Here is a 16,291-nt window from a genome sequence, read left to right on the forward strand (position 1 = left end):
TTTGCTTCAGAAGCATTTTATTTTTGTATGTAAAAACCCACATGAGAACCATGGGCGATTTTAAAATTTTACAGCCAGATTTATCACTTCTGAAACTTTTTAGATGCCAAAGGAATCAAGAAAAAACCAAAATAATGCCTTACTGTTGATGAAATGCAGTGAGCAAACGGCCAATGTTCGCCAAGCACTTTGGCTGTTGTTGTCCCTTCAGCTCTCGCTTCTGTCTAACGTCATTTCTCCTCACTTATGGAATTCTGAAGTAGGCTAAATGTCTCTCACGCTTATCCCAATTTCCATAATTATTTACAGCGCAAAAATTGACCATTTTGGCGGGTTTTAACGGGCCCGCTACGCTGGAAACAATGGTCAGTGCTTACCTGCAGTTCATCGCGTGTACTCCAGTTGGCGTAGCGGAGCAACAGTACGGGTCATGGGTCGTGACCTGACTGCCGTGCATATTCTTCCTGATGGCAGAAGTGAAATGACAGCATGAGACGGCCTTTTATAGGTACCTTCGATGTTGGGGATCGACAAAAATGCTGGAGAAACTCAGCGGGTGAGGCAGCATCTATGTAGGAAAGGAAATAAGCAACATTTTGGGTCGAGACCCTTCAGACTGATGTGGTGGTTTTAGTTGAATATATGGTGCTGGGCAGATACGTTACCTACTTACAAACTATTCTGAAGAAGGGTTTCGGCCCGAAACGTTGTCCATTTGCTTCGCTCCATCGATGCTGCTGCACCCGCTGAGTTTCTCCAGCACTTTTGTGTATCTTCGATTTGCCAGCATCTGCAGTTCCTTTTTAAATACAAACTATTCTGATTACAAGTAGATCTGTTGAATGGAACTCTGCAGTAATCTTGGGAGGACTTGCATGATCAGGGCAAAAATATTAAAGAATTTGGGGCCAAGAACTAAACGCTGGAGTATTCCACTCACATGAATGCTGTACATTTACTGAACTGGGCAGTGTGTGTACGCTGTGCTTCCAATGAAATCAAGCGTGTTTGCCATCATACCTGCTGTTTAGACTCTGGAACAAGAACATTTCCATCGAGTACACGCTGGACTGACTTCTGTTTCGAGTGGATATCATTTTGTGCAAGGATCTGCACTTCACTGAATTTAGTGATTGCCAAGATAAATTTTAATTATCTAGGGAATTTTACCATATAATTTCCCCCTGAAACTGCACAAGCAAAGTACAACAGATGTTGACAATCTGGAAAAAAGACCAGAAAATGCTGAATTTTCTTGCCAAGTTTTGCAGGATCTTCAGAGTTGAACAGTTACCATTTCATGTCAATTACCTTTTGTCAGAATTGGGAATAACGGGAGATAAATAGAAAGGGGGTCGGGAGTAGCAGGACAAAACAGTAGGCAACATTAATTATAGACAAAAGAATCTGCAGATGCTTTAACTTTGTACAAATAACAAAGTGCTGGAGGAACTTAGCGGATTGTGCAATATCTGTGGAGGGAAATGAACAGACAACATTTCAGACTGAAGATGGGTCCAAACCTGAATCATCAACTATCCATTTCCCTCCATAGATGCTTCCTGGCCTGCCAAGTTTCTCCAGCACTTTGCTTTTGCCCAAGGTTTTGATAGGTTTAATGGTCCAATGGATATTTATTATCACAAATGCAATTAAACATTACATAGTGAAATTCTATCTAGGATAGACAGTACCTTGAGAGGACAAATGAGAAAAGCAGTGGAAATGCAAACAAAAATCTTGAAAAAGGTGAAAATGCACAATTATCTGAAATCAATTTCATGAGCCTTTATTGCATTCTATTTATCATAATCATAAGTATGGAGACTAGACCTGTACACAATATTCAAGGTGTTGTCTCACCAAAGACCTGATTAATTACAGTACAACATCTTTACTCATGTAATCAAATCCTCCTACCAAAAAGGCCAACATACCATATGCTTTACTAATTGCTTGTTGCTTCTGAACATTAATTTACAGTGATTTGTTCCCTGATCACTAACACATTTTAATCACACCATTAAATAATATATTCCATTCTGTTCTGCTGAACTTTCTCCATTATATTCCTTCTGATAATAGATAGATAGATAGATAGATAGCCTTTTATTGTCATTCAGACCGAAGTCTGAACGAAATTGCAGCAGTCATACATATAACACAATACAATAAAACAACAATAAACACATATTAACATCCACCACAGTGAGTCCACCCAGCATCTCCTCACTGTGATGGAGGCAAAAGTCTTAGGTCTGCAGTCTCTTCCCTCCTCTTCTCCCTCTGCGCTGGGGCGATACCACCCCCCCCCGGTCGATGTTAAAAACAGTCCCGCGGCTCAAACACCGCGGCCCGGGGTGGTTGTAGCTGCCGCCCACCAGTTCTGCAGACGCAGCCGCTGGCCCGCGGCCGAACCCCGGACTCAGGCCACCACCGCCAGAACACCGTCCCAGCCACCCTCACGTGAATACTGCGCCGTCTTCAGCCTCGGGCTGGGCCGCCCCGGACATGGGCGTCGCTTCTCCCCCGGACCGGGCCGCCCCGACTTGGGCGTCGCTTCTCCCCCGGACCAGGCTGCCCCGACTTGGGCGTCGCTTCTCCTCCGGACCGGACATTCACTTACATTAGCTCATGTATCCTGAAACCTTTCTGTGTACTCCCTACAACCTACACTGCCACTTGGGTTAATGGTATTTGCAAACTTGTTCATGTATATTACTTGGTCCCTTCATCCAAATCATTGATATGGATTGTGAATAATTTTTATTCCTTTATTTAAGTAGTCAATCTACATGATCCACCTGCTCGATTTCATTAAAACAACATGTTTGGAACTTGAGACATCCATTGTTTTATTTGGATGTCATTTCTTTTGTCTCATATTTTCCTTGTATTGCCTCACTCTTTTCAATTTACATCAAATTAAGCAGAAGTAAACTGCATGGCCCATTAAGCCAGCTCTTCCACTTAATAGGATAATTTGTTAACTCTATAATAAGTCATAGAAAAAATAATAGCAAGTGGCTGACATAACATATGTAGACAAAAAAATCTATATGGTTTTATTTAAATTTTATATAGTAATGGCACTAAATTACAAGTAACATAGTGTGTTAAATTTGGATGCCCATTTGTCTACAGTCTAAAATTAGAACATTATATATAGCCTGTAGGTTTGGTTTGCACTCGATCATTCGCTGAGTTTAAACTCTGTTGGTTCACTAACCTTCCTTCATACCGTCAAGAAAAGGATTCATTCCTGATTTGGTGTAACCTTTTGCTTAAGGTTTGTAGAATTAACAATTTCACAACTAACATTGGAAATAAAGTTGTGTTATTTAGTTGCTAATCTAACATTAACAGCTAAAGTGGGCAAGGTTATTATTAATAGAAAATATCAACGTTACTACCAGTCTCTATTTAAACAGAGCAAGTTGGTTGTCAAATGCCTGCTTCTGAATTTTACTACAACACAGTATTTGTGAAGATTTAAAGCTGAAAAGCAGGAGATGCATTAGTGGCTGGAGAGCAGTTTTTAAGAGATGTCTCGCCATCAAGATTTTTATTATTTGTGAAGCAGTTGACACATGTCTCAAGTCTAGTGATAGAATACTTTTTCTAAGTACTTGTTTACATGATGTATCTTCAAAGTCGTGTTCTTGCACTGATTTGGCTTATGGTCAATGCTGGTTTTGTTGGCAGAAAGAGGAGTTACTATTCGATGTGTAAATCTGTTTCCCCACAACTGAAATTGCCAGATGTTGACAAAGATAAACTTCATTTTAAAACAAGAACTATTTCAAATATCATCTCACTTAGTTTAACAATACAAACAATATTTATTCATTGTCATCTGAACCTCAAATGAAACTCTGTTTCTACAGCCATACATACAGAAACAAATTTCTACGACACACAAACAATTCAATTCACACAAACATCCATCACAGTGAGGAGGAGATTCAGATCCATCACAGTGAGGTGGAGAAGGCAAAGTATTTTCTCTCCCCTGTGTTCCATTTTTCTCCCGATGTTAAAGCCCCAGGCGGGCGATGGTAAGTCCCACGGTTGTTAAGGTCGCGCGGGGCAATGTACGGCCCTGCTCCAGGTCTTAATGTCTCAATGTGGAAGCCCCCAGCGGTCGTTGGCATGTCCCGCGACGGTTAAATCTGCGCCGGCGATGTAAGGCCCCGCTCCGGGTCGTTCCAATCCCGCGACATGGGCGGGAGAAGTTACGTTGCAGGAGCTCCAAAAAGCGGTCTCCCACCCGGACTCGCGAGCTCCCGATGTTCCTGTCCACCGGGCCTGCGGCTGGAGCCTCCAAGCTCCGGAGTCGGGCCGCAGCAGCGAGCCACCACCACTCCCCACGCTCCGAGGCCAGCCAGCCCCACGATGGCGAGTAGTCCGCAGGCTCCGCGACTGGAGCCCCCAGGTCGTTCCGGTTGGAGGCCGCTCCACGGTGCTAGGCCCCAACGACAACGGAGACCCGACAGGAAAAAGTTTGGGTCTCACGTACAGGGAAGAGAGTTTAAAAATGTTCCCCCTTCCCTCCCCCCGTCCCCCGCATATACACAGTTAAAAAAACTATTTAAAAAACACAAACAACTACATTTAACAAGACAAAAAAAAAAAAAAAGACATACAGGCTGCAAAGGGCCTTTGCAACGTTGGTCGCGCCGCCAACTGGAAAACTGAGCAGTAATGAAGAAACTAATGGCGCAAAATAGGAACAGATCCCTAGAACTAGACCGCTTCCATTCCAGCAGTGTAAAGAAGTTGGCTAACAATATTGCAGGAACCTAATGTTCAAACACAGCTGACATTTCCTTGACTTAAAAATAATTCATTTTGATTGAACATTCCTGTTTGTCGATTTACAACATAAAATATTAGAAAGGGGATCCGGAAAATGATCAGAATGAATCGAACGGCATTCAGCCTGCTGCACAGACTTGCCACTTGCTGATGCAAAGTGAGCTGACTCCAACCCCTTCCCCCCCAAAGGACATCCAGCAGTGTGTGAATTGGCCCTCAGCAGCCAAGTATACCTCGGGCACCATACTGATGAAGTAATGTCTGCAGAGGACATCGACAGACATCAGCCAAAGGATGGAGCTTTTTCTTGGATGAAGGTCTGCGATGCTTAGCAACAGTTTTTCAATGATTAGTTTAGATTAGAGATACTGCGCGGAAACAGGCCCTTCGGCCCACCAAATCCGCGCTTGACCAGCGATCCCTGCCATTAAAACTATCCTACACACTAGGGATAATTTACAAATTTTTACCAAGCCAATTAACCTGCAACCCTGTTCCACACAGGTCATGGGGAGAACGTACAAACTCCGTACAGACAGCACCCGTCGTCAGGATCAAACCTGGATCTCAGGTGCTGTAAGGCAGCAATGCATCTATGCAATGCAATAATGTCAAAATTTTTATGATTATAAAATAAAATTCCTGAAACGTTAAAAATGTAAAGAATAAATTTTTTGAATTGTATTAAAAATTCATTTAGAAATTATTAAAAGCTTTGAATCAAAAATAACAAATACAAATATATTCAATGAACTTGCTTCACTTATCTTTTCCTACTTAACCTAAAGGGCCAAAAATCAGATGGTGTTGCTGCTCACAAATGCATTCTGCTGCGCAATCCTGAAAATGTCACATCACAGCACATTGGTGCAACAATTCCCTGACAGTTGCCTGACAGCTTCAGGGACCTGGATTTGATCCTGGCCCAAAGGGTAATTATTGGCCATATGTGAGGGAGAATATGTTATGGGGCATTGAGAATGAGAGGGGAAGGGGGATAAGATTGTTCTTCTGGGTGCTAGTATGGACCCTAAAGGCTGAACGGCCTCCTATATCATAAATATAAGATGGAGCAGAGTGACAGATGTGCCCATATTTGCCACTCAACAGTGCTGGACATATGGTTTTACCATGTAGGTCAGTAGCTTAACTACTTTGGAGCTTCTCAACATCTGAACATCTGTTGTTGGGATATTGTTGGAATTTGTTTGGTTGAGTTTGTCCAGAAATAGAACAGGATCAAAGAAGCATGTGAGTATGTTTTAATGATCATGCATGCACATGGTCATTAAAACTATGGTCAAATGTAAAACGTCTTCAAAAAGGCCAGTGGACTCCTGCCCTTTATCTACAGGGCTACAATGCAACCAAGCAAGATATAAGGTGCAGTACTGAGAGCAATTAGGATATATTAGCCTTGGAGTGAATGATAGTTGGAATTCAAAGGTTAAATAGCACTTAGCAATTACACACACTAAAGTTGTATTCACAAGGGTTTAGAAGGTTAAAGGCTGACCTGATCAAAGTGTACAAAATATTAACAAGAACCGATAAGGTAGATAACGGGAAATGATTGGCATGGTTTGGAGAGTGTAGAACTAGGGGCATAGTCTAAAGATTAGGACGAATCTTATCACGGTGTATTCCTGCACAGAAATCGGGGTAGAAGTCTTTGATATCTGGTTAATTGTGAATTTTAAATCAGAGGTTGATAAAGTTTTGTTAACTAAGGTAGTAAGGGCTATGGGACAAGGCAAGCACACAATAATGATTACAGAAAATATTTACCAAATGTTTCTGGGATGAGGGCTCATAATTAAATTGGAAAAGATGGATTTGTTATTGGACATAAGAGGTTGCGAGGAGAATTGATAGAGGCAGTTGAAATTATGAAGGGTAGATAATTTAACAGGAAATTATCCTCATTGGCAGAGTATCAATGACTAGGAAAGATAGAATGGAGGTTTAAAAAAAAAAGTGACAAGTATTTTGCTTACACAGTTCAGCTGGAACCTACTGAACACTTTAAAATGGATTCAGTATTCAGAAGGGAGTTTGATAATTATCAAAATGAAAGATGTTTCAGGTCTGTGGGGAGAGGGCAGGAAGGTGTTGTTAGCTGGATTGCTCTTGCCAAAGAGCCCATAAGGGATGGACTGGCTGAATGGCTTTATTGTGTGCTGTAACTTATTTTATTTAGTCATGATCAGTGAATTACAAAACAGACTTGAGGCAACATTCTGATCATCTGCAACATTCATTGCGTTGTCTGTGTTTCTCTCGTATTTCCAAATGTTTTATTTTCGTTTCATAAATTTGTGGGTAGAATAGTCCAGATAAAAGAATGTAAGTGAGAGAAATGTAATTTCTTGCAAAAAACCCCATGTTAAAGTCATTGAGCAAGTAGGTTCTAAAATATGACATTATAGGTTATGAAAGTTTGTAGCCTGATTTTGTTTAGTATTATTATGAATCATTTCCAAGAAATCAGATATGATTTATTGGACAATCATTGCTTATATTGTGTAGTGCTGTATTCATAGGAATTCAGAATGTGAAAGGGCAACTTGAAGGAGACTTACAAATAAGAACCTATTTAGTTTAGTTTAAAGATACAACATAGAAACAGGCACCGGCCTGCTGAGTCCACACTAACCCGTTCACATTAGTTTATGTTGTCCCACTTTTGCATCCACAATAGGAGCAATTTACAGAGAACAATTAACCTACAAACCCACACATCTTTGGGATGTGAGAGAACCACAGCATCCAGTAGTAACCCACTTGCTCACAGGGAGAATATGCAAACGCCACACAGACAGCACCCAAGGTTAGGATCGAACCGGGTGTGAGGCAGCAGCTCGACCAGCTACGCAACTGTGCTGCCCATTTCCATTTTGTCCACCAGATGAATGCCTCAATCAACAACATCCAATTTCTCTCTATCTAAGAGGGGATTACAGATTGCTAACGTGTATATTTTCTCTTTCTACAGATGGTGTATTTTTTTGTTTTTACCATTGATCACAGTTTGTGATTGAAGTGAAATTGAACAGTATAAGTATAGTATTGGACAAATTCGCCCTCCTACACCCTAGGGCCCTATTTTCCCAGTCTCTATCAGAAATAGGATTATATCCTATCTTAATAGCTTGGGCAGGTGCTATAGACCCGCACGGGAAGGTAGACGCTCTCACCCCCATGAGTCTCGGGCACATGGGGCTCATCAGCCTGGGAAGGCAGTCCATCTAGGAGAGGGAAAACTCTGATTTAAAACCTCCACTGCCTTGTGGCAATATCCATTCATGGAAAAGGCTGCTGGAGTAAACCACAAGAAAATCTGGAGTTGGAGACCCTAAGGTGGTTTTTGTTATCTACAACCTCACTCTGGCAGCTCCTGCGACGGCGCTGGTGCCAAACTGTAACGGCCCTGCTGTTCCTTTGAATCGATCAGCGACGTGGAGAGGGGGGACGTGCTGCATGGCAACAGCCTGTCCTCCATATGACATCGCCCAGGCTTCATTTGACCACACATCACCTGCAAACTAGAATGCATCACCATGGTCAGTCATGACCGAGGGGGCCTACTAATGGCTTGTCTATAAGAATGGTGCATACTAGTGCAACCCTGTTTTAGCGCCTATCAGATATTAGATGCACCTACCCCAAACATCAAACATTAATGGGGTGTAGATTAAGGTGATAAGGGTAGATCATTAGTCCTGTAAATTACTACCCAATACTTTTAGTGCATAAGGTTGTTTCAGTTCACATTCTATGAAGTCATGCTGATGGAAGATGGCTTTAAAGGTTTTAGGAATGTATCGAAGGCGGTAACAGCATTTTACATATCAAGCATTGAAGATGCTGCATCCACCAAGAATTTGGTATTTTATCTGATCAAGAGAATTTGCAGTTGATTCTTGATTTTGCCACGGGAGATTAATTATATTATCATTATTTTCCATCATTTTTTTCAGAATGTCAGCCTTTGAGCAATTTAATCCAGACTTTTATCAATCAAATTATGACATTAACGACCAAGAGGACACATCCAATGACCATGGAAGCAACAGTAACCCTGCATCAAGTGGGTAAGCTAATTTATACAGACTAACGTAACTTCATGGTTCTAGTCTGCCCACTAATTTAAGTGGAAAAAATAGTGTCAATGTTTGTTTTTGGTCACAAACTGAGTATGGGATACTGTGGTGAAATTAGAACATGGATCAGTACAACACAGAAACAGGCTCTTTGGCCCATGTCTGTGCCAAACCCATATCTGCTTGTACATAATGCATATCCTTACATTTTCTGCATATTCATATGCCTATCTAACAGTCTCTTAAATGCCACTATCCTATCTGCCCATCACCTATTCTGGCTGCATGTTCCAGGCGCTCACCGCCCTCTGTCTTTAAGATTTTAAGAGTCTTGCCTTTAATTATATATTTTCCCCTCACCTCTCACTTCAGATTAAACTCCATCTGCCATTTCTCCATCCATTTCTGTGGCTGACCTATATCCTGTGTAAGATGGAACTGCAGATGCTGGTTTAAAACAAAGATAGACACAAAAATCTGGAGTAACTCAGCGGGACAGGCAGCATCTCTGGAGGGAAGGAATGAGTGATGTTTCGGGTCAAGACCCTTCAAAGGGTCAGTTCACATTCAGGCTTCTAATTTCTACTCCCTTGTGCCTCTGCAAATGTGTGCAGGCACTCCACATGGTGTAACCCAAATTATAATGCAATATTAAGATAACCCCACCATTTTCAGTTTTATGAGATTAACACCAGAGCCTTGATTTATTTTTTATGGATTGGTGAACTTTACTCACCTTGATTAGAAACCTGCAATGCAGTACAAAAACTGCCATGCTGGTTTTCTGTGGATGGCAATTGTACTTGGGAAATACTGCTGAATGGTAATATACGTGACACAGCTATTGACTAGGCAGCTGACACCTAATAATTTCTTGGTTATTAAGCCAATAAAATTAGTGCCAAAGTTTGCTTTGAAGCATTCAAAAATCAATCTTTGAATAATTCATGAACAGTAAATTCCAGCTGAATTTTCAGTTTTTTTTCCACCCAGGAATAATTAAATCGTGTTATATTTCCTCTTGTGTAAAGAATGCAATCAGCCATGTCATCACTGAGAAGAACTTCTTTTCTTATGTTAGAACTTCTGTTAAACTCATCAATGCTTTGCAATATTATGAGGTTGTTTAATCCATCTACATTGCAAAAGTGAAATGCAATTTGTGAATCAGCCGGAAAGAAATCTTCACACTTTGTTGATTATGTATCGATAATACACCATCATCAATGAGGATAGGTAACAACACCTCCTCTAGAATAATTCTCAATACTGGTGCCCCGCAAGGATGCGTTCTCAGTACCATACTATATTCTCTATACACTAATGTCCACAACCAATTTGGCTCCAACTCCATCTACAAATTTGCAGATGAATAAATTGTAGTGGGCCCCATCACAAACAATGATGAGACTGGGTATAGGAAGGAGATAGATAACTTAGTGTGGCATGATGTCAGCACAAAATCTTATTCCTCAATGTCAGCAAAATGAAGGAGCTGTAGTTATTGACTTCAGGAAATATGGTGGACTACATGCCCCAATCTGCATTAATGAGTGGAAATGGTCGAGAGCTTCAAGTTGCTTCAGATTAATATTATCTCCAATGTGTCATTGGCCAACCACGTTGATGTGACAGCCGAGAAGGCACATTAACGCCTCTGCTTCCATCAGAGACTGCGGAATTTTGACATGTCTCTAATTACTCTTACAAACCTACAGATGCACCATAGAAAGCCTACAGGTGCTCCATAATGTCAGGATGCATTACAACTTGGTTTGTGTAAATAAGTCATTACACACGTGTAACTTTACAATGGTCTTTAATGAGCCCGGCAGCGGCGTCCTCACTCCACGTGGTCCGTCTTTGTCCATCGTTCGCCGCCCTCATTGACGTTAAAAGGCTGAGAACTATATCCTGCACTCTGTATCCCCCCTTTGCTTTATATATGTACTGCAGTATGACTTAATTGTATTTATGTATAGTATTATCTAATTTGATTGGATAGAATGCAAAACAAAACATTTCACTGTGCCTCAGTACACAAGACAATAATACGCATAAACCTATGTGACTTCCCACTTTGTGGGCTCAGTTGTCTATTGGACTGAACAGAGCAGAATGTTGAACAAAGGGTTAAAAAGTGGCAGAAAACAATACTCAATGCACAATACCCACCCGCTGAGTTTCTCCAGCATTTTGTGTCTACATTTGATTTTACTGGCATCTGCAGTTCTTTCTTAAACACAAAATAGTAAGATGCAGTCTGTATTTTTATGGCTTAATTGTACCTGTGATGGGATTAAGATCAGTGGTTCAAATGTACAAAAAGCAAGAGTGGCCCAACAATGGCTGACACAGGAAATTGTGGGTAGAATTAGATCTAAGAAGATAATTCCTCTCATGATTTTGTACACCTCCATAAGAATACTCCTCATCTTCCTGCACTCCATGGAATAGAGACCCAGCCTCACACCATGTTGATCAGCCCATACCATTTGTCCTCATTGTCTCAAAGTATGCAGCTCCACGGAAAGTCTAAGAATGGCCCAATTAATAATCATAGTTAGTACAATGTGACTGTAGGAGCTTATTTCACAGCTGTTGAGTTGTTGTCCTCTCTCTACTGATCCTCAATGTTGTGCTAAGTGCTTCCAGCATTTCTGGGTTTTTCATATTTTATTTAGCAGGATAAAGAGACCTTTACAACCCATCAAACCTTTACAGTATACCACAATGTCAGTCACACTCCTACAGAAAGTTAATTTCTCACATTGCAGGCTTATATTTTCTATCCAGTTTTCCAAAGCATCATCCTGGCAATTCACCAATTGGTTGCATCTTAATTTGTTATTTCTTTCATTGATAAAGTTGTTATATAACAAGCCGACAGCCAGAATACTGACTAATCAAACACTCTCACCTAAATTTCAATTATCCAGGGGCAATAGACAAGGGTGTGCATTATCACATGCATAAGAATACATCCGAACATTCATGGCTATAATACTAAATATTCTTATAATAAGATATTGCTGTTTGCAGATGACGTACTATTATATATTACCAACTCCCAAGTTAGTATTTCAAACACACTAAATCTTATAGAAGAATTTGGTTCCTTTTAAGGGTATAGAATAAACTGGGGGGGTGAAAATATGTCAATAAAACCTCAAGACCCGACACACCTTCTAAAATTTCCTTTTAGAATTACTACAGAAACATTTAAATATCTTGGAGTTTACGTAACTAAATACCGTTCTTTATTTCAAGCAAATTTTCCACCATTAATTACCAAACTAAATGCCCTGATTCCATTTTGGAAAACGCTTCCGATCTCCCTCATTGGTAGAACTAGACTAAGTGGGACGAGTTGGGTCCCATTTCCACACAGGAGGGATGGTCCCCCAATGCAATGTTCCACCTCTCCACCATTTCTGAGGTGGCAGCTCAGTCACTCAAGCCTGATGTGCTGGCAGCTCACTAACGGCTGGTGGGCTAGCAGTTGACTCACGGCTATTCCTTGAAATTCCATTTCAAGTAGGGTGCAAGGCCACCAAATTCAAGTGCAGTTTCCTACCACTTCAAGCAGGGTGCAAGGCCACCAAATTCAAGTGCAGTTTCCTACCACTTCAAGCAGGGTGCAAGGCCATCACATTCAAATGCGGTTTCATACCATTTCAAGCAGGGTGAAACCACCATAAAACCACACAAAACACCACATAAACACCATTCTCACAGTTCAGTAGACATTCAGTGTGTTCAGCTTTCACAACTCAGATTCGTGACCTCGCTCTCCCCAATCTTGCAGAGACTGAACAGCCACACCCACAGTTACAGGTTTTATAATCTCTCCCCCTCCAACTGGAAGGGGCGTGGCCTTCATGGCATGATTGACAGGAGAGAGATTCTCAATATTTTTTTAAACACTAATAACATTTTTATTTTTCATTGATGGGAAGAATCCTCTGTACCTGATGAGTGTCGAGGAACTGAGTAAGATGGCCAAAAATCATAGCCATAAGTGGTAGCGTTTTATCTAAAATCAATATTCAGTGCAAACAGGAAGTTATCAAGTTTCCACCAACATCAGCCATTTTTTTTTTGCCTTGCAGCCTTTCAAAGCAGTTACCACAACCATCAAAAGCAGTTACCACAACCATCAACAGCCATTTTTTTTGCAGGGCAGGCTTTCGAAGCAGTTACCACCACCAACAACAGCCATTTTTTTTTTGCAGTGCAGCCATTTAAAAGCAGTTACCACCACCAACAACAACCATTTCTTTGCGGTGCATAGCCTTTCAAAGCAGTTACCACCACCAACAACAACCATTTCTTTGCAGTGCAGCCTTTCAAAGCAGTTACCACCATCAACTACAGCCATTTGTTTTTTTTGCAGTGCAGCCTTTCAAAGCAACCATATTTTCATTTTCAAACCACATTAAGGCACTCACAGTTGAGTAGACATGTGTTCAGTGGTATTCAGAGCTCAGATAGACGTGATCCTCTCGCTTCCTCCATCTTGCAAAGACTGAGTGAGGCACACCACTTCCGGGTTATATAGTCCCTCCCCCTCCCACCAGCAGGGGCAGCAGAGAGAATGGCAACATATTTTAAAACATTAATATCTCTCTGATTTTTCATTGATGGGAAAAGTCCTCCAGTCCAGTATGGCGGAGGGGGGCTCTGAGCAAGGTGGCCAAAAATGACTGCCGTAAGTGGTGGCGTTCTCACGGAAATCACATCGCAGTGAGTCAAAAGCAGTCAAGATCTTACTTTTAGTAATATAGATAAATGCCATAAAGATGATCTTCCATCCACAAATCCTGTACCTATTTCAATCAATGCCGATTTTTTTCCCTAAAATTAAAAAAAAACTCGATTCTGTGATCACAAACTTTATTTGGGATTACAAAACTCACAGAATTCATAAACGACATTTATGTAAACCTAAAGAAATCGGCGGACTGGCTCTCCCTAATTTGTTTTACTATTATTGCGCAACGATTATTAAAAATTGAATCTATTGGATGGATGATACATGCCAACAGGTAAACTGGCTAATACTGGAGAGCGAAGATTGTTTGCCTTTTAATATAGGCGCGATTCTTCTCTGTCCAATAAATCTGAAGGAATCAGCATATGAGAAACATCCGATAATCCATAGCACCTTACAAATCTGGAAACGGGTGAAGTCAATGCTTAAATTGAGAAATTTATCTCTTCTCTTACCAATCACCAATAATCCCTTGTTTAAACCGTCTACTTTAGATATGGCGTTTATACAATGGGAAAGGTTAGGAATTAAAAAGCTGGGAGACCTTTATGTGATGGGGACTCTCCTCTCATTTCAAGAATTACTATCGAAATATCATTTGAAAGGTAGCCAATATTTTAGATACCTTCAAATACGAGTCTATGTGAAATCACTCATACAAGACTGTCAATATATGGTTCCAGACATACTAGATGAATGCATGAATAGAAAGTCTGATTCAAATAAGTTAATATCATACCTTTATAATACCCTTTGAAATATACAAACTCCATCGTCGGAAATAATTAGGCGAGCTTGGGAAGATGAACTGGGCCTAACAATTTTAAAAGATAGTTGGGAGGAAAGCCTTCTATATATACACAACTGTTCTCTTAATGTTAGGCACTCGCTAATACAATTTAAAATACTGCATAGACTTTATTACTCAAAGTCTAAACTGAATAAGATCTTCCCAAATGTCTCCCCTATTTGTGATGTGTCTCCTTCAAGAAGCAATCATAACCCACTCCTTTGCCTCCTGTATAAAGTTACACAATTTCTGGAGGGGCATTTTTGATATTTTTTCTAAAATACTTAAAATAAAATTGGGCCCCGACATAGAATAGATCACATTAGGTACGTCAGAAGCCTGTTCTGAACTAACATTATTTCAAAGACGTTTCCTTAACTAAGGCCTGATAACGGTGAAAAAAATAATACTTAAATTTTGGAAACACACATCAGTCCCTACTGTGAAGATATGGATTACATCCATAGATGCTGCTGCATCTGCTGAATTTCTCCAGGTATATCTCCACTTTCCTTTTATCATTTTTTTCTCTTTTATCTCTACTCACTTTTCGGACACACTACTGTGGTAGTCTAGGGTCTTTTCTTTGTGCTTTTTCGAGCTATCTTTTCACTTTTCACTTTTTCCCTCTCTTGTTCTCTTTCTTTTCTTTTCTCTCATTTTCAGGTTATAAGGTTAAAAATGAAACTGTACAATAATTGTATAATTTTAGATGCCGACTGTTTTATCCTTGTACAATTGCTTCTAATAAAAATATTAAAAAAATAAAAAATAAAAAATAAAAATTGTTATCTCCTTTTAAAACTATTTACCTTCCACATAAATTATTTCAAGCGTTTGAAGTTGTGTTATTAAATAGACTGCTTCTCTCATGTTTTTCTTACAGTCAGTTTGAGCCCAAAGTATTTGTTCCCTCAGCAACGACACAGACTTCAGAACTCTATGCAGGACATTTCTTACAACCATCTGAGGTCTACACTCCATTCGGCCCAACATCCACCATATATGGAGGCACTGATGATGAGCCACCACTTTTAGAAGGTAATTCTGCAAGATTTTTGCATTTGGAATTGGTTCACCGCACTCTGTACAAGTGATGCAAGGTTGCTGGTGTATTTCCACACACACGGTTACAGATTTCACACGTGGTGTTGTCTCCATCTCCACCAACTCCACACATTGATCAAAGGAATTATGGTCAAATTAGAAATTAGCATTCATCCCTTACCTGTGCATTGGCCTTGGTGAAAGTCAGTAAGCAGCTCTCCACCAGAATTACTGGTGTGATAGAGACTTGATATAGCTCTTCCTCTCCTAAATGAATTTCAGAAGTTTGATGACCAGGCACCCTCCTTGTCTTAACCTCTGCTAAATTGCACAGTCTTAGTTTTCATGGTGTTAATCATTAAGGATCATCAAAGTCTAAATATTCTAGATTATACCAGAGCAGGAAAGAACACAAAGTGCTGGGAGTAACTCAGCAGGTCAATCATCATCTCTTGAGAACATGGATAGGCGACATTTTGAATCGAGGCCCTTCTTCAGACTCTGGAGGAGACGAATAGGAAAATAGAAACATAGGAAAATAGGTGCAGGAGTAGGCCATTCTGCCCTTCGCCTCAGCATCACCATTCAATATGATCATGGTTGATCATTTAAAATCAGTACCCCGTTCCTGCTTTTTCCCCATTTCCCTTGATTCCTTTAGCCCTAAGAGCTAAATCTAACTCTCTTGAAAACATCTTGAATTCCATAAATTCACAACTCTCTGGGTGAAAAAGTTATTTCTCATCACAGTCTTAAATG

The 16,291-nt window shown here is 40.4% G+C and overlaps 1 protein-coding gene across 1 annotated transcript in view; it reads left to right on the forward strand.

Annotated features, from left to right (window-relative positions):
- Window positions 1-2,995: 2,995 nt before the first annotated feature.
- Window positions 2,996-16,291, forward strand: part of LOC129698016 (protein YIPF5-like) — a 46,820-nt gene continuing 33,524 nt past the window's right edge. The window contains exons 1-3 of the mRNA XM_055636836.1: window positions 2,996-3,289; window positions 8,799-8,912; window positions 15,372-15,526. Coding sequence (XP_055492811.1) covers window positions 8,800-8,912; window positions 15,372-15,526 — 268 coding nt within the window. The 5' untranslated portion in view covers window positions 2,996-3,289; window position 8,799. The remainder of the gene's footprint in view (window positions 3,290-8,798; window positions 8,913-15,371; window positions 15,527-16,291) is intronic.

The sequence above is a fragment of the Leucoraja erinacea genome, chromosome 1, assembly GCF_028641065.1.
Source record: "Leucoraja erinacea ecotype New England chromosome 1, Leri_hhj_1, whole genome shotgun sequence".
In the NCBI taxonomy this organism is placed as follows: Eukaryota; Metazoa; Chordata; class Chondrichthyes; order Rajiformes; family Rajidae; genus Leucoraja; species Leucoraja erinaceus.